The sequence below is a fragment of the Loxodonta africana genome, chromosome 13 (assembly GCF_030014295.1).
Source record: "Loxodonta africana isolate mLoxAfr1 chromosome 13, mLoxAfr1.hap2, whole genome shotgun sequence".
Classification (NCBI taxonomy): Eukaryota; Metazoa; Chordata; class Mammalia; order Proboscidea; family Elephantidae; genus Loxodonta; species Loxodonta africana.
In genome coordinates, this window is record NC_087354.1 from 84,056,982 (window position 1) to 84,077,147 (window position 20,166).

At 38.2% G+C, this 20,166-nt stretch overlaps 1 protein-coding gene across 2 annotated transcripts in view; it reads right to left on the reverse strand.

Moving 5' to 3' along the window:
* The window catches only part of GASK1B (golgi associated kinase 1B), a 49,874-nt gene that overhangs the window by 20,637 nt on the left and 9,071 nt on the right, over window positions 1–20,166 (reverse strand). For both annotated transcript variants that reach the window (XM_064267644.1, XM_023558494.2), the window contains exon 3: window positions 6,229–6,443. In XM_064267644.1, the coding sequence (XP_064123714.1) occupies window positions 6,229–6,443 (215 nt within the window). The remainder of the gene's footprint in view (window positions 1–6,228; window positions 6,444–20,166) is intronic.

Below are 20,166 nucleotides of genomic sequence, written 5' to 3' on the forward strand. Positions count from 1 at the left end.
GGGGCTTATATCTAAGTCTGTTTTTCATAGACACTATTCTATGATGTTTCTCTAGGAATCTATTGTACTAAAATTCAAGACAGAATTTTTTTTTAAAGGTGTTAGATATTCAGAGAAAAGAAAAAGAGAGAGAATTGGTTAAGTTGTTCCCAGAAGGCTTTGCAGAGAGGGTATTTGAGCTGAACTTTGAAGGCTCGGTTGGCTCTATGTTTGAAGGGGAAGAGTAGGAGTAGTGTTGCAGTGGCAAATAAGAGCATGAACAAGAGTGTGCAGTCATGTTCAATTGACAGTGAATAGACCAAACTGCAAGACAAATCACAAGTATGGTATGAAGTCATCATGAAGATAAGAATGGATGAACGCAAAGAAGTTAGAAAGTCAGATCATGATGTTTCTTGAAAACAATGCTAATTCTACCATAAAACCTGTACCACTGGATAACCAAATAATAGAAAAGTCCTCTTTATAGAAGTACTCCAGCTGATACGTAAAGAAGTAATGATATAATTAGAATATCGCCATTTTTCAATGCCTAAGAAATTGCTGGATCAACAGTGATCATCGCAGCTGCTAACACCACAAAAAGAAAAACTAATCAGTCATTATGTGTCTCCTGGTGGAAACACACAACCACCTAAAAACAAACCTTCCCCCCAAAATCAAATCTGAATCTAATTGACTCTCTAAATCCAATTACCAGTTCCATAAAAATAAAAAAAAAACTTTTTTTTTTTTTTTTTTTATGGAATACAGAGGATAGAGGGACAAGTTAAAGGTACCACAGATGTGAAACTAGCAAAATCCAGAATGTGGAATACTCTACAAAACAAAAGGAAACAAAACACTTTCAACAGATATACTGAGGGGGAAAAAAAAGACAGAGAACTAGATTAAAAGTTGTGCCAACCAAGGTGCAGGCTGTATTTGAATTATACACATGTGGTCTCCATGTGTCAGCATATACAAACATATAAGGCAATAAACACTTTGTAGGTACTCAATAAATACCAAGTTTTCTGGACAGTTTGTTCACTTATTATAAGAAGTACTAAGAATGAAATTGTAGTATCTCAAGATAACTTGGAATGTTTTCTGAGGTCTCTTTAAATAAGATGTGCCTTGTGTTTTAGTATCATTAATACTGAAATACTTTCTCCTAATGACAAATAAACCCACCCAGTGCTTCAAATATGAATATACATATAATAGAAACTATGGCGAAGCCAGACCTTTCAATTTCATCTATAACAAAGGGCAAATCTAGTTTCATATAATTAAAATTCTATGCTAACCACAATACATGCCAGTACTTAGCATATTTATACCTATCCACTTTGGAGCTTATCCTTTTTAATATCCAGACTGACACACTTCCCATATCCTTTACCTTAGTAAGTGACCTTTTGTAACCAAGCAGACTATTCTGATTCTCACCATAAAAAGGAAGGAGGAAGATATCTTAATAACAAAAATCAGGAATGTATTAAAAAAAAAAAAAATTACTCTCTAAACCCTCTGATCCTTGGCCATCTTTGACTCTAGATTCTAGCCAGTTCAGCATGCTAACCAATATTGCCGAAGCTAATCTCCAACTTTCTTTGCTACTTCAGTCCAAGACAGTACCTGACTACCCTATCCTTCTTTGTTTGCTAGCAACTGAAAGAGAATATAAATCATTTGCTTTCTTGGACTAACCAATAAACATATGGCTACAAGCCATTAAGATTGGCAGTGTTGTAATTCTGTCACACAATAAAATTGACCCAAACTATTTGAAATTCCAATGTCTAGGACCCTGGATAATTATGTCTCTTGCCACCAGAGCAACAGCCTGTGAGAGTTATCCCTGACAGCCCTCTAAAAGGTGGAGGCAAGACCATTGATCACTGAGTAGCAGGGATATAAGGAGGGATAGTTGAGAGATACTCATAATTTATTAAGGGGGGCATAGTTGGAATTTTTCTTTGCCTAGCCAATTTTTTTTTTTCTTTTTAGCCTATAGAATGCTCCTGCAGGAAAAAAAAAAATTTTTTTTCAGTGAAAAGTAATGTTTCTTCTTGTTTATATCAAATTTGGTTGGAATTTTTACTTTTACTATTTTTTTTATTCTTATACCATCACATAGGAAAAATGACCCACAGAATCAAGAGGGGGAGAGAATAGGTCAAAAGTTAACACTAGGATGCTAATTCATTAGCATCCAGACAGAAGTCAGGAGAGGAGAGCTAACTGAGAAGAGACAACTCTAGCAAACAAATCATACAGATTCATAGAAATGACCGTTGTTGAATTTATGAACAACAGTCTATTACTCAGGGTCACCAGGGAGAAATTACCTTTAGGGAACAGAAAGTTTCCCTAAGCATCATTTCTTCTCCCATTCACTGAACTTTTACACACAGTTAGCCCTTTACCAGGATTCTTCTCTGAAGCTCCTATTTCTTATACTCTCCTGATGTTTTAGTTACTGGATTGAAGGCCACATTCTCTGTCTACGCCTTTTTTACCTCCCAAGTCCAGAACTAACAGTCCCTTGTCTGTTTTATAGCATTTTTTGTGACAATTAAGGTATTTATTATAGAAAATAAAAAGAGAGTAACAAGGTGCTGCATACCTATCATCCAGATAAAAAAATCCTCAGCTCATAGCCACTCTTATTTTAACTATATCCCTGCCCCTTCCATGCGCCATTCCCACAACTGGATTGTTTTAAAGCAAATCTACATGATCAAATATTCAGTCAGTGTTCACATTTGCCCAGAGTCTATATGTTGCACTTGCTCGATATGTCTCTTATGTCTCTTTTAATATATAAATTCCTGCTCCCTCTTTTTCCATTGTAAACATTATTTATTGAAGAAACCAGGTCATTTTTTAAAAGTTTTTTATTGTGGTGAAATATGTATAGCAAAACATTTTCCATTTCAGCCACAAAATGTTGTACAATTTAACAGCGTTAGTCATATTCACCATGTTGTATAACAATCACCAGTATATGTTTCCAAATTTTTTCATTATTTTTAATGGAAACTCAGTACTCCATAAGCATTTTAAACTTAACTCTGTTAGCACTTGATATATTCTGCTTTGCTTATCTTTCTTTCTTTTCTGCTAGATTGTACGACTCTGGAGGACACAGCAATGGTCTCATTGATGCTTGTATTATCAGCACTAAGCCTGCTAAGCATCTGGAACAAACAAGGCCTCAAAACGGTCTGTCAGATTCAAGTGGAAAGAAATATTTGCAACTAATTTTGTTGATAGTGGAGGCAAACATAGCTCAAGACATATCTTCATTGGTCTCCCTCTATGTAAATACCCCTTAATTTCTGACTAACAGTTATTCTTGGAAAAAATTTGAACTGCATGAAGGACCCCACTAAGGAGCAAAAGTATTAAATATTTTCTATTCATTTGATTCTTTCATTTTCTAAACTTCTAATTCTTTTCCTTTAAAAAAAAGCTTTTAATTATCTCTGTATTGCAAGTATACTTTTATTTCCTTCATTTTTAACAGTTTTGACATTTAGTGTTTAATATTTTAATATTCTAGGTAGTTTCCTTTGATCAATAAAACAATGTCCTGAATAACTGACATAATAAACACTATGCTGTATAATGGAAAGGTTTCAAAGCTAAAGAAGACAAGGACCTGCCCTTGAGAAATTCACAGCTTATTGAAGAAGACAGACTAGTCAAAAATAATTAAAACCTGACGGTCTAAGACCGACAATATAAATGTAAAGGTCCATGAGTGTAGAGAAAAATGAAATGATTTGGGAATGACTTGCAAGTTAATGAATAAGAATAATGGTAAAATTGTTTATTTAATTCTTATATTGATATTTACCTCATGATTATTTCTGAATCATCAACTGCTTAATAGCTAATAATCACTGAGCACTTCCTATGTACCACTTACCATTCTAAATGTTTTACATGTGTGAAGATATTTAGTCATCTCAAGAGCCCCTTGTATAAGAACTGTCATTATTCCTATTTACCGATGAGGAAACTAAGGCAGAAAAAGGCTAAGTAACTTCTCAAGGTCAAAAAAGTAGTAGTGGCAATGTTGAGATGCAAATTCAACGGGCTGACTCCAAACTCTGGGTTCCTGACCACTATCTTAAACTGCCCCTAAAGTTAAAAAGCAAGTTTTTTTACCACATAAATTGACTTCTCTTACTTTCTATAGCCCTTTGAGAGAAATTTGATCAAGTCTTGAAAACTCACAAGCTGTCAAAAATATTTCTCATTGTCATCTTAATGGAGGTGAATTTTTGTCTCTGTAGTTCATACCCCACACTTCAAGAATAAAAGATTATTTGTGATTCCATCTCATTTTACAGACCCCGTAAAATGGCATAGCCTTTGGGAATGCAGACTTGTTAAGTGGGTGAAACAAAAAGAATGCTGTGTACAGAAAATGAACAACTGGGTTCTGCATTCCTTGCCCTCCCTCTGGCATCATGGAGCAAGTGCTTTTAGTTTGCTTCAGGCATAACTTTTCTAAGATGGTTCACAAAATCCATTTAATACATTCTAATACATCCCCAAATGCCATCTAAATAAGGTACACATGCTGACATTAAAATTTTTAATGTAATTGATGAGAAGATAATAACTATGTATTCTGGTACTCAAGAAAAACTACCTAAATGTATTTGTTTATTCATTCAATAAACATTTTTCTTAGGGATGGCAGCTAAACACAGGAACAAAAAAAAATTAATTAAGATATTATCCTTATACAAAAAAATAAAAATAAAAGGTAAAAATTCTATGGAGTAAAATCTACCATAAACAAAATCAAGAGAAAAACACCAAAGAAAAATTATTGAAACATATGGGACTGATAGAGGTTAATCTACATGACATACAAAAGGATTTTATAAGTCAGTAAGAAAGGGCTACAAAATGCAGCAATTAAAAAAAAGGACAAGAATTTGAACAAGCAATTCAGAGAAAAAGAAATATTCATAATCAAAAAGCCTTTGTAAATATGATATCAATCTCACACATAATGAAAGACCTGCAAATATAAAGAAGACCCCATTACCCTCCATTAGGCTGTCAAATATCCAGTGTTCTTTCTCCTACTTTCCCCATCCTCCCTATAATGTAAAACTTACAGTTCTACCCAAACCCTTCCTTCTTAATGCAATTATACTGCACAGTGGTCTCTCCCCCTTTGGATCTCGTAACCATTCTTGTTGTTGTTGCTTGCAATTTAGACTTAGATTAGTTCAGTATTCTTACATGCTTATAAAAAAAAATAAACATTTTCTCAACTAGATATTTTTTTTAAAAAAATTAAGCTTGAGGAGAGGCAGTAGTGATAATCATCTCAATTACTTTGTTATTCCTGCGTTTTTTTCCCACAGTAGAATACTGTTACATAAATATATCTTGGTTGGTTGAATGTTAGTTGGAACTTCCCTCACCAGAGATGGCAATGGTAGACACAGAGTGAGATTCACTTGATGACTCCAGAACTAAACATGTGCCACAGAGATGGCTTCTCCAAGGGTTTTCCTGCATTATAGGTTGGTTCTTAAGTTCATCAGTAACGAACTTCGAGGTTATTCCTTTCTCATGGACTTCACTACCAGATCCATAGATTTCCTTTTCATCTTCCCCCTAGTCATCATCCTCGCTAACATCAACATCTTTGCTGACCACTCTCCAAATATTCTAGCCTCCTACTGCATACCTTTACCTACTCAACTCTAGTTGTTTTTTTTTTTTTAAATGTCTCATCTTCACAAAAAATTCACAAACATTTTTGGAAAGGAAACAAGGAAATGGTGGCTGTGAGCTATGTGGCGAGGTGACCAATGAAATTAGTGTGGAATGATGGAAAAGAGACAAACCTTTACCATCAACAGATCCCAGGAAATTCCAGTTTCAGCTTTTAGTATTTGTGAGAACTTTGGTGGTTAATTAACCTCATCAAATCTCAGTTTACTCACCTCACAAATGGGGTAAGACTATCCACCTTGAAGACCTGTTGATGGGTTATCTTAATAAAGCATAGCTATGACTACTTCAAGACGGCTATTAAACCAGTTCTTCAGAGATCAATAAAAGAACTAAGTGACATTTATGAATGTGTGCAATAATAGCATTATAAAACTTAAAGCCTGTCTTCATAAAAACTTAAAGTGTTGCAAGCTCCTTAGTGTCAGTCTTATATAAATAACCACTTACTTGATTTGATAAGCTTACCTGTAACAAAAAATCAAAGAGTGCCATCTTGGACCACTCGTGGTGATGTATTTCAGTACAGCCCCATTCAGGTTTGGGTACTCGGCCATTCTTCCAGCACTTCTGTTTCAGCAACTGCTGATAAGTTCCCCAGGTGAGCTTCACAGAAGAGTGTGTCTCATTACTTGCCGGAGATAAAGATGAGTCCCAGAGAATGACGGGGCAGGGGCGGCCATCTAAGGAATCACAGAAGAGATCACACTCTGAACACTACTGATTCAGTGTGTGCCCTTTCAGAGCCTCACTTTCTCACCTGTCAAAAGTAGGAGTTTGATTAGAGGACGTTTTATGGTCCCTTTGTCTTCTGAAGTTTTAATATTTTTATACCTTAATGGTGCTTGCTGACAGAAGTCTCAGAAAGTGAAAAGTTATTGTTAGGCAATGAGAAAAAAATGTTATTAAAAAAGTCAAAATACTTTATAGATGTGGCAGGAATAGGCTACTAACCGCCAATAACAACGAGCTCTGGTTAATATGGTTTTATTCCACATCTAAAAGCAGCACCACAAAAAAGGACAGAACGCAGACGTTTGTAATTGTCTAGTCAATGTCTGAGTGGAGCTGCTCTGTATTTGTAATAACAACTGTCTGATTTTCTGAGGCCGTATTATGATGTCAGGAAGAAAAAGAATTTTTAGAAGTCGCAAATCTAAAAGTGAAATTGTATGCTTCACACCACTGACTATAATTGCCAAAGAAGGAAACGAAAAACACAGGAGGATTTTTTTCTTTTCTGAGAGAAACTCCGCAAGCACAACAGCACTCTTGGTAATGGATGGTTTATTCACATAACCTCACAGTGTGTACTTAAGCAAATGTCATTTCTTCAACTGTATGTGCACAGATGATTTTTTAAAAATCCGTTAAAGTGTTTTCTTACTTTTGATAATTTAGGAATGTAATTTCTTCCTTTGTTAAACTGTACAAAGCATGATGAACCCAAGTGAAGTCATCACAGACAAGAAGGACCATGATCAGAACACATTAAACAATACTTGTGCCTAAAACCACTATCATCACTCCCAAGCCCTCATTTCTGCCAAATAAAGTCACAGAGAGACATTATTGAGCAGCTTTGCTTATGACGCATAACAATCAGAACAATGTTCTTGAAAAAAAAAATCACAAAGATCTGAAAAACTCCACTTAACTCATTCTTAACAGGCCTGGGCAATAGAAACCTCTGAAATTATGACTGGAATGTCTAGACAAATCTCAGGAATTTTTAAAGGCCTTTCAAACAACCTCCAAGATGTTCTCAACTTACAACTTTATTCCTTGCTTGTTAGAGACGGTTATCTCACCACCCTGCTTGCTTGCCTTCATGTAGCTTTTGCAATTCAGGTCTTTTCTACAGGAAGGAGTCATCCCCTCTAAGCACGTCAGGGTTTGGTATTATGGTGACCTTGATAACTTTCATAGCATTCCCTCAATCATTCTGATTACCCGCAGTATAGTTTTGTTCTTTTTCTTTCTCTCTTTAGACTTGCAACTTAGGCCAGAGCCTGTAGAAAATCCTTTAGAAAGTGGAAAATATGACACCATTATTGATCAGCAATAAAGAGAAAAATGGAGAAGGAAAAATGAACCATTAACTAAAGAATTTCATTCTTAACATTATTTTTCTCCTTTCTATTTCCTTTTACTTTACAACATGATTTGTGATCTAATTATCTTCTTAGATATCTGCTGTGATCTAATTACTTTCTTAGATATAAAATAACATATATTTTAAATGTGTATACTCCAAATGGAAACCCCGGTGGAGTAGCGGTTAATTGCTACGGCTGCTAACTGAAAGGTTGGCAATTCAAATCCACCAGACGCTCCTTGGAAACTCTATGGGGCAGTTCTACTCTGTCCTATAGGGTCGCTATGAGTCAGAATCGACTCGACAGCAACGCGTTTGGTTTTGGTTTTTTATACTCCAAATACTGTGCCAATTTAAAAAATAATGGTAAAAGTAGTCCATTGTGTGGTGGGAACATTTATGGACCAGCGTAGTCAAATATAAGGAGCCCTCGTGGCACAGTGGTTAAAACACTTGGCTGCTAACCGAAAGTTCCATGGTTCAAACCCACCAGAGGCTCCTGGGGAGAAAGATATGACATTCTGCTTCCTTAAAGATCTATGGGTCAGTTTGACTCTGTACTATAGTCTTGCTATGAATCAGAATCGATGCAATGGTGGTGAGTTTTGATTTTTTGGTAATCAAACATGTGTAAAAGACCCAACATAGCTTTCAAATACATGTGTGCTTCAGATTTCCAAAGATAGATGCCAAGAAGCTTTATCTGTCAGTGTCCTTTGACTAGAGTTATACACAGATAATGCTTTGCACTCTCGTGGCTGGGAAGCCTTCAAAGGGAGTTGAAACCTAATGCTGAACTTCAACAACACAAACAAAAACAAGGGATGAAAGGCAAGCACAGTTTCCTTAGCAAATTATGCAAGGCTGACCAAGGAAATCAGGAAATGCTCTACATCAGCAATTAAGACATTTAACAAATTTGGGGGCTTTTTTTTCCTTTCTTTTTAAATCAGTTTATTATTTTAAAGGTAGCTAAAAGTAGAAAATGGAAAAACATAAAAATGTACACCTCAAAAATAAAAAAAAATCAGCTCAAATCTCAGATCCCAGTAATTGGTTCTCTTCTCTGTGTATTTATCCCCAATACTGCCCCACCCTTTTCTTTCTCACATGAACATGTAAATTGTTTTAAGGATTTTAAGAAGCATAGCTTATGGTTAGAGCTCAAACTCTTGAATCAAACAGACCTTCTGAATTCTGGCCACCTTATTTATTTGCTTTGTAATATTAGACGAGTTTTGCAATTTCTCCCAACCTAGCTTTCCCCTTTCACAAAATGGAGGTAAGGATGTCCTTTCAAAACAAACTTTGTTAGGATTAAATGTGATCATGCATGTCAAGTTCTCAGCCTGGTGCCTAACATCTGAGCATGCAACAGAAAGGCTCTGCTATGATATTATTAATTACATACATGATACAATCTCATAATCTCTCAGTCTTCAACTGGCCTGTGATTATTTATTGAGCGTGTGTCAAGCACTGTTCTAGGACATGCACACACAAAAATAAATCAATAAATAAATTCAAATTATTTCCTTTCATGGAGCAAGCATTTCCATCACGGTAAAGAAGTAAAAAATACACAAAGATAATAAACTGTTTGGGGCCACCTCATATTTTCAGTTTGTTATAATTTTTTTGCTAAATATTATGTCATAAATATTTCTCTTTCAATTAAGATTTTTCACTTGAAGTATGATATAATAATTTAGTCCATTGGTCAGCAAACCTTGTAAAGGGCCAGATAGTAAGTATTTTAGGCTTTGGGGGCTCTCCAGTCTCCACCGCAGTCTGTAACTGCTCAGCTCTGGCCTGGCAGGTGGGCACAAAAGCAGGTACAAACACGCTTGCAAATAAATGGTCACCATAGCACCCCTCTTGGGCCCGTAGGCCACAGCTGACTCCTGATCAGCCTATGGATATACTGCATTTCATTTGCCATTTCTCTATTTTAGATTATCAGTTCTTTTGAATGATACTTGTTTTATACAATTCATTGAAAACTTTTGTTTGTTCATTTTCTCCTCAAACTGCCAAATGGAGCTAACTGGTTTTAATATCCTGTGTTTTTCTCCACATCCATCTGTGTCTCCTTAACGCATGATTTGAGCACTGACCGTGATATTACAAACACACTCTGCCCTGCCCTGGCAGAAATCAGTGCACCCTAGGACAGGTGGGCTCTCAGAGAGCAGGAAAAGAAAAGGGTGAACGACAATCCTCCTCCGAAACGTGGGTGGCTGTGGTTCCTTTCCTGCAGAAGGTAATAGCAGTCACTATGGCTCCAGAGCCTCAGAGCTGTAAGTACTACCGTGAACAGGATCCCACTTTTTATAAAATAGGGCTTTTAAAAGAATTAAATGAACTTTGATGGATCTGAAGGGATGACAGGAAAATATCCTCTAAAAACAGGAAGCTGGTTAAAGCAACTCACCCTGAAGTGTTTTAGAGATGAGGGGCATTCATCTCCTTGCATTCAAGCTTGTCAAAATGATACAGTACTGTGCTCTCTAGAGAACTTGTAACAGTGAAGAGACAAAATTCTAACTGTCAGAGTGGGGACAAAGCAGGTTTTCAGAGGTATGTGGCTGTTCATGTGAATTAAAGGTTATACAGCTGTCTTAAAAAATGAGACTTGCCGGTAAAACTTCTTTTTTCCAAAATCGAATATTGCCCCTGAATTTTGATGTTTTCCCACGTCATTCCTCACTCAAAAGCACAAAGAAAACATTCTTTTGAGAAGAAGAACATGGAGATTCACTTAAGAATGAATGCTATATACAATCCCCTTTGTCCGGATTTATTAAATGCCCTTTTTTTTTTTTTTCCTTCAGTATGAACATTGTGTGACTGTTTTGCTGAAATACAGGCGAATGCTAAGTATGTTGGGTGGAGTTGTGAATGTCTGTCTGCATTTCTCACAAAGCAGAAATAAGAAAAGATGTCCTGAACTCCGAAATCAAAGGCCCTTTCTATCACACGGGCCAAATTCCAAGACTCCTTGCGAACTCCATAAAAAGGAAAGCAAAAGTCCAGCTCACAGCCCTTCATTAAAAACAAGTCTACAAAACTCATAAAAGAAAACAAAGGCCAGTTAAAAACTGAGCCACATCTCGATTACAGAAAACAAAGGCAACTGTCAATCCATGGCAGGAAAACCCTAATGCGGCAGAGCTCTAACTGCCAAAGGTAATCGTTGATGTCGATGCAACACCCATGATATTGTAGCAGGTGTCTGGTCGTTAATGATCCCTTAAGTACCGTCAGCTCTATTTTTCCACTGTGCTTTTCACAGTAGGATTTAAGCAATTAAAAAATGTGAGAATTAAAAAGCAAGTAAGCTCTCTTGGCCCGATACCTTGTGAAGTCAGTCATGCAAGTAAGTTAGGAAATGTGAGGGAAGGTAGAAGAGGAATGCAGGATTCAGTGATAGCTTTGGGGAAGGAGGAAGTTTGAGGAATGAGAGGAAATGTTACATCTGCTCTGGGTTTTTCACAGTAGTTCATTCTCTTATTCGTTAAACAAATATTTACATGTGCCCATCATGATCTAGACCTTTTTGATTATTGAGTTTCAGAAAGAAAGAATTCAGGGTGAGGCATATAATGGAAGCTTTACCAGGTGCCAGGCAAATCCCAGGTCCTAGAGAGTGAAGAGTTTAGTAGGAGAAATAGACGCACACACACAAGTCTTGACAATCAAATAAAATAGTTGCCAGGTGAATGAGTGTTTCAAAGTGAACAAATGGAGGACTAAAACAAAGACTGAGCTCCCAGGATAAAGCCAAGAGATAAAGAAATATTGTGCCCTGGGAATAGCTACCACCACCTCTGTCAGTTTGTCGTACTGTGGTGGCTTCTATGTTGCTATGATGCAGGAAGCTTTGGCTCTGGTACTTCATATACCACGGTGCATGGGCTTCAGTGGAGCTTCCAGACTAAGACAGGCTAGGAAGAATCACCTGATGATCTACTTCTGAAAATTAGCCCATGAAAACCCTCAGAATCACAGCAGAATATTTTTTGACTGGACTCAAACAAGCCAATGATTGTGAAGATGTCACAGCATCGGGCAATGCTCTGTTCTGTTATGCATAGGGTCTCCATGAGTCAGAGCTGGCTGAGAAGCAGCTAACTATAACCCATAACTCATTGCCATCGAATTGATTCCAACTCACAGCGACCCTGTAGGACTAAGTAGAACTGCCCTATAGGGTTTCCAAGGAGCAGCTGGTAGATTCAAACTGCAGAACTTTTGGTTAGCAGCCAAGCTCTTAACCACTATGCCACCAGGCCTCCACAGCTATGTAGTGAAAGGCCACAGTTAATAAGGAGGACACTGGCTAAAAGGGAGCTGAGAGTATGGGGTGATGTGGGGTGGTGTATGATAGAAAAAGCAGTCACAAGTCGTTGATTCTGTTCTGACCCCATCACTGATCTCTAAGGATTGGAACCTCACCTTAGCCACTCTCACGGAGGCACTGAGTTCCCTCACTCCCAAGATGAGAAAGGAGCTCTGGTGGAGCTGTGGTTAAGAGCTCCACCTGCTAACCAAAAGGTAGGCAGTTCGAATCTACCAGATGCTCCTTGGAAACCTTATGGGGCAGTTCTACTCTGTCCTATAGGGTTGCTATGAATCAAAGTTAACCCAACTACAATGGGTTTAGTTGATAGAAGATGCGAAAAAAGGACCTGCCAAATCTATCTGGCATACTTATGTGGGAATCCAACAAAATGCTGACAATAAAGCACTGCCAAATATTAAAAGAGCCAAACCTACCTATGGTTTTCTTAATTTTTTTAAAAGGGAAGCAAGGAGGCAGGATTCTATAGATTATCTGTAGAGAGATTCTAAAGCCAATGAAGTCCTGGATCTAGGAATTGTCTCATAAATAGATTTCTGCATGTTTTAGACTGCCTTTCTTCAAACAAAAAATAAATGTATGCATGTATTCATTTATATGACTTTTTTACTTCATTGTTCATTTTCTCCAGGCTGGACTGAGTTGACATAATTCTCAGGTTTCTTCAAGAATTAGCTAAGTGTGAAGCTGAGGAAGCAGCTTCCTCCGTCACAAACTACTCAAACAATCTAAATTATCAGTTCTACTTTAAAAGCAAAGTGTCCTTTGTTCTGAAGCTTTGACTAACGGGCAAGAACTTCTGCTTTCTAGGTCAGCCCTGGACTTCTGCTATACGAATGGAAACTCTCAGACTCTCCTGTCTCAATGTCCCATTTAGAAAGACAGGAATTGAACTTGACTTCAGAAGGTAGTGGTCATATTGTCCCTGAGCCAGGCTCTACAAGCAATCACACATTGAAAATGAGGTCTTAATCATATCAGGGTGACCCAGTCTTGGGCTTTCTAGTGATTATTAGCACAGATAAAGGAGCCATGAATTCCTAACCAGACCGACTTTCCTAAAATTCAAATCTCATTACATCACTCCCTTTCCTAAAATCCTTCAATGATTTCTCATCATCTGTAAGATAAAGCCCAGGTTCCCTGCATGACATAAAACCCATGACTCCCCACTCTAACTTTATCTCACTTCATCCTCACCCCACCACTCCTACCAAACCCTAATCTCCCATTTTTCAAAACTACTTACAGTTCCCAGAGCACAGTCTGCCCCCACACATTTTTCACACATCTTTTCTCTCTACCTCTTCCACAACCACCCATCCCTCATTCCACCCACAGTGACTTAAGAAGCTATTCTGGCATCACCTCTTCCAAAAATCTTTACAGTCCTACACACACCCCTGCAGGGGGCAGCGGAGGTTCAGTGGAAGAATTTTTACCTCTCATGCTGGAGACTTGGGTTTGATTCCCTGCCAAGGCACCACAAGCACGGTCACCACCCCTCCTTCAGTAGAGCTTGTATGCTGCTATGATGCCGAAGAGATTTTAGTGGGGCTTCCAGCCTACGACGGACTAGGTAGAAAGGCCTGTTGATCTACTTCTGAAAAATTAGCCATTGAAAACCCTATGGATCACAGTGGTCCAGTCAAGCATTTCATTCCATCGGGGGCCAACTCAATGGCAGCTAACAACAAAACAACACACCCTCTACACACACATTCTGAGCTAAGTTCTCCTTTTCGGTGCCTGTGGGGCCTCCTGGAAATACCTCCATTGAGGCTTTATCACACCATCTTACATGGTGGGCTTGCTTAACTGTCTCCTGCCCTCCAAACTGTGGGCTCTGTGAGAAGAGAGACTACTTATTAGCCATCTTTGGATCCCTCAACAATTTTGAAGGATGAATAAATGAATTGTTGCCCTGAGGTTGTTCAGGATTCCTCATTTTTCATCTTATAACCCTTATGTTCTAAGGAACAGTCAGTGGACCCAGAATGAAAGCTTGATCAGTGCGACATCCTGGTAGGTGGAGATTTCACTGGCCTCAGTCTAAATGCATTGAAGACTAGAGAGAAATTTGAGAAACAGTGGTGGCAATATGCAGAGGTTTCCATGCCCTCATTGTACCTCACTTGTGCTCCATAATCCACTTCCAGGTATTTGTAATTCTACGGAATTTTGGAATGATGAAACTGAGAGTGGTGGAAGCACACTGCCTCTCTTCTCCCAACCCCAGATTGCTGTCACGAGAAAGGGAATAGTGAAAGAACCGTGGCTACATTCAGAAATGAGGCAATCAGGTAGTGGTGAAAGCAGGTTAAAATCTGGATGCAGGGGAAGTCCCAAGCCACAATCACAGAAGGCTAACACAAGATGTGAAGGGATAATGACAGGCAGTATGGCACAGTCATGAAGAACTAGGCTAGGAGTCCATGTCTAAATCCCAGCCCTACTAAGTACTACCAGGGGGTCTTTGGGAGGAACATATACTATTGCTATATATGAACCAGTTTCCTTTCAGAACATCTGAACAAGAATATCTAATTTATGGAGCTATTGTGAAATTTGGTGAGTGCATGTAAAGTGCTTGCCACTCCACAAATGGTATATTGTTATTTTCCTGTGTAGACTCCAAACACATTCTTTACTTAAAAATTTTAGGTGTCTGATAGTTGAAGTGAACGTATCAATCTACATACACAAACTAAGAAAATCTGAAGAAACATATCATGAAGAGCTGAATCAGCTTGATATATATATCAACTCAATTAATTCTCACAGCTCTGTAAGGTAAGCACTGCTATCATTGTCATCATTATTACTATTATTATCATCATCATTATTCATATTACGTCAATGAAGAAATAAAGTACAAAGAAATTAAGTAATCTTTTTTTTTACCCAGGTAACCCAGCTAGCAAGTGGCACAACCAGCACTCAAACCCAGGGAGTCTAGATTGTTAGTTCACACTCTTAACCACAAGCTATTAGATTTAGAGGCAATACTGCTTCTTCCCCAGCACCTAGGACAGTGCCTGGCACATAGAAAACAAATGCCATTGAACTGAATTGAATTGATTACAGCCGAATTGGACCGAAACTGCGATATTTGCCCATTAGCTGAGATAGAAGGGGCTGCCTCTTCCTACCACAACTTTTGTGATCCTTAGACCAACCTAGGAAACCCTGGTGGTATAGTGGTTAATTGCTACGGCTGCTAACCAAAACGTTGGCAGTTTGAATCCACCAGGCACTCCTTGAAAACTCTACGGGGCAGTTCTACTCTGTCCTGTAGGGTCGCTATGAGCTGGAATCAATTCGACTGAAATGGGTTTGGTTTGTTTCTTTGTTTGTTTGTTTTCTTAGACCAACTCAGGAACAGCAGCAGATTTGGTCACAATGGAGAACCCATGGTCTTGAGGTCCAGAGGGTGCGAGTGAATCCTGAAATCAGCCTCAGCCACTGAACTCTCACATAGCCCGCTGGTGTCAGCTCCACAAGGGCAGGGACTCATGTCTGTTCTGCTCACTGGTGTAGCCCCAATGACTAGAACAATGGCTGGCACATAGCAAGTGCTCAATGCCTATTTGTTAAGAGAATACGAGACAAATGTAACACTATAAAGGAAATAGATGGCATGAAGTTGAGACACAAGCATTTCTTACAAGGCAACCACTCATTGTCCCTTCTATGCCAGCCGTGTGTGGAATCTAGGAACAAATTCCAGAGGCATGACAGAAGGAGCCACCCAGTTCCCACACTTTGTCTATGAAGGTATGTAGTGAGTAAACGAGAGGACACTGGAGCAGGGCTTTCTTAAGGCAAATGCGCAGTAAGCTTTCATGTACCGATGAATTAAAGTGTAAAGCTGATCGGTTCTATTTGATTGCTAAAGGAATATTCTCTGGGCTTTTCTGATAAAGAGCACAGTATGCTTTCAATCCAGATTTCTAAAAATAAAACATGGTTATTATTCTATATTAGACCAATAAACAACATCCTGATAAATGAGGAAAAATTTAAGTTGTCAATGATTTCATTCTACTTGAATCAACAACCAATTTCCATAAAAGCAGAAGTCAAGAAATCAAAGTCTCGCATTGGGCAAATGTGCTGCAAAAGACCACTTCTTTAAAGTTTACTCTTAAAAAGCAAAAATGTCCTTTTGATGAATAAGGTGCACCTGACCCAAGCCAGTGTCTTTTCAATCACCTTACACACATGCGAAACCTGGACAATGAAAAAAGAAGACAGAAGAATTGATGCATTTGAATTGTGGTGTTGGCAAAGAACGTTGAATATACCATGAATTGCCAGAAGAACAAACAAATCAGTCTTAAAAAAAACACAACCAGCATGCTCCTTAGAAGCAAGGATGGAGAGACTTCGGCTTGCTTACTTTGCACATGTCATCAGGAAACACCAATTGCTAGAAAAGGACATCATGTTTGGTAAAGCTCAGCAAAAAAGAGGGAAATCCTCAACAGGATTTATTGACACAACAGCCACACAATGGGCTCAAGTTTATCAAAGATCATGAAGATGGCACAGGATCAGGCAGCATTTCGTTCTGTTAAACATAAGGTCACCATGAATTGGGGTCGACTCAACGGCCACTAACAACAATTATACTCCCAAATGAATATTTTTAGGAAGTGTTCAGTTATGTCAAAGGGTCCTAGGATTTGGAATCCAGCATGTTTCAAAATTCTGGGGTTATCTGGACAATTCTCAGAACTCCCCACAAAACGACTCTGTCCTTACCAAAGAGCCTGACGCAACCTGAAATGCAAAGCTGCCTTTCCCTGCCCTGCCAACCATACCACCTCCCAGCAACTCACAGTGCTGCTCGTGTGGACTCGAAAAGAGAGTGAAAAATACACAGTGTATTCCTCCTGCTTTATAAGAAGAGGCTGTCCAGGTTGGAAAACAGTGAGCAATTTGGATTCTACAATGAATTTAAATGGAAGTTTGTGAGGTGCTCGCAGTTTGTCATCTAAGCAGCCTTGACATACAGAATTCCTAGAACTAAGCTACCTCTTAATTCAGTATGACAGCTCTGGGGCAACAACACAGCATCCTAAAAATAAAGCATACATAATGCATCTTCCATGCTGGGCATGAAAAAGAGTACAATTCTTAAATGCTACCAAAACCATGTCCCTTGGGCTTCATTCACATTACTGGCAAGCTACTAGGGAAGCTTTGGCAAGGCTGCCAAATTGAAGATCACACGGGGATGCTGAGTTTTCTTTTCTTATGCTCTTGGCTTTTACATAGACATAGTCTGCCTTTTCCTAGATAAATCTAACCAAACCCACTGCTATGGAGTTGATTCGAACTCATAGCAACCCTGGAGGACAGAGTAGAATGCACCATAGGGTTTCCAAGGCTGTAATCTTCATGCAAACAGACTGTCACAACTTTCTCCCTCGGAGCTGCTAGTGGGTTCAAACCACTGACTTTCCAGTTAGTAGCTGAGCGCTTTAACCACCGTGCCACCAGGACTCCTTTTTCCTAGATAAATATTTTAAAACTCTTTAAACTATTCTGTTTTAAAAAATATAAAAAACACTATCTAAGTGTATCAGTGCCACACAGCATCTGGGGACCTTTGTAATGATTTGAAACTCTTACGATGATGGTTTGGCAGAAAACACACCATGATGTTTACCCATGTTTCCATACCCAGGACTGTTTTTGGTAAAACAAGAAAATCTGGCAAGTATTGGTTTATGTAAAAAAAAAATTCCAGCAGTGTTCAAAATGATGTACCAATACTTCCCTTGATTAAAAATATGATCGGTATTGTAAAAATAATTTAAATAGAAATTTTGGCATAGCGGTAGAATCAGAGGTCACCATGTTAAAATGTGCACATTTTTGTCACCACCCTGAGGTTATAGCCAGTTATATTTGAGAAGTTGCATGCATCGATTGAAGCAACTTGAGGAGGTTCTAGTTTCAGATAGTACAATTCCAGTTCCTCTACTCATTAGCTATGTGGTTCTGAGCAAATTTCGTAACTTCACTGAGCCTCAGGATTCCAGTACTTAAGATGTCAGTAATATCAGCTGTATCAAATCCTTAAGAGATGTAGTAGACAGGAGACACCAGATGCAGTATAGGCACTGTGTGACACCTAACACTAGGTTCTTTCCAGAAGAATTCTCCAAACAATTGAAGAAGAAGGTTTCTTTATTGCAAAACTAGACTTTTTTTAAAAAAGGTCCTTTGATGCTAAATTTCAATTCACCTTTGCATTTTCTGTACAGATACATATAGACTGAGAATCTACTCTAGTGATGATTGCCTGATATTATAGCATGGAACATTGCAGGTATTCTCTACCGACGAGTACAAACAGCCTTGCCCTTTTCCAAGTACACCTTTCTCATTTTCTGAGATATCTTTGGATTAAACTTGTCAGAAATGGTCTGGTATACACAGCAAAGTCAGTAAGCTGACTCATTTCTAACATATATCTATTTGTGTTTAAAGAGAGCCATCCAGAATTCATAAAGTTAAACAATCAGAACCTGTCCCGGTTTACCTTCAGTTAGCAGCTCTATGTTGACTGGACCACCCAAGTCAGTTTCGCCAACTTTAAAAACACTGAAGACAAGCTTTATAATTGTCAACTTTCATCTTTAGATTACATCAACAGAAAGCTTCATCTGAGAGGCTAGTGGCAGGCAAACCATTCAAACTGTAATATTTGATTCTCTTTTACACATCTCTTTGGGTCTCCACATGTATCCTTTGGATATCCAGGCAGTTTGTATGGCTTTGGGCAAGGTAGTTAATTACTCTGGGTCCTGATTTCCTCAGCTGTACAATAACTATCATAGAACATCCCCTCATAAAGTTATTGTGAGGAATTAATAAGATAATGCAAGCTCAGCACATATAATAGTGCCTGGTAGACAACTCTTATAGTTGTCTCCTTGAGCAAAAGGAGGACCTATAGCCTGTATCTGCGCTAAACATCTGTGTGTAAGTCATAGCTTCATTGTGTTAAATAACTGGATACACTAGTAAGTTGTGGTGAGAAAGAAGACACACATCAGGGCCCCTTAAAGGATTGGGTGAAGGGCGTGGTTTGATGAAAAGAGGAAAGACTTGCAGTTAGAAAACATGAGTTTGAATTCTTGCCAGACAACTAACTCATATGACCTTGAGCAGTCTTCTTGGCTTTCTTTCATCTCTAAACTGAGGTAAAAAATGTCTACTGCATAGGTTTCTTGGAAGGATTAACTGTGATAACCTAAATGTCTACATTCAACTCACAATACAAAATAGCTTCATTCTTATTACCACACTTGAATTTATTTTCATAAGCATATAAAATACAAAAAAAAAATAATAAGAAATTTTTTTTTTATATTTTATAGTCAAAAGTCAGAAAACAAGAACAAAATTTAGGGCGGATAACTTACAGGAGTCACTGGCCACCCACTCTCCCAAATATTAAAAAAAAAACCATGCCTAGATAAGTCAGGTCATCAGACAAATACCTAAACTAAATCCTATTGTTACTTCTGCAGGATACCTATTATCAAATTATACTGCAGAGAGATGAGGACAGAAAATATTCATGTTCCTCACAGAAATAAGCCTTATACACCTTACCATTTGTATTATAAGGAGGCTTATAAGAATATTTTTCATTAGTTACAATAAGCATTTTATAAGATCCTCCGGGGAAATCCCAACTTGGATTTATGACTAAAAATGGTAGTACTTGTCCTGAGTATTGGAAGCTGAAGGCTTGTTTAAAAACTGTGGACTAGGCCAAGAATGCATTTCTGCATTCATTCAGAAGTATTTATTGAGCATTCATTATTCACTATACTCTGCATTAGGATCAAGAAACACAATGACAAACCAGACAGACAACATCCCTGACCTCTCAGACTTAGAACTAGAGGGAAGGAACATA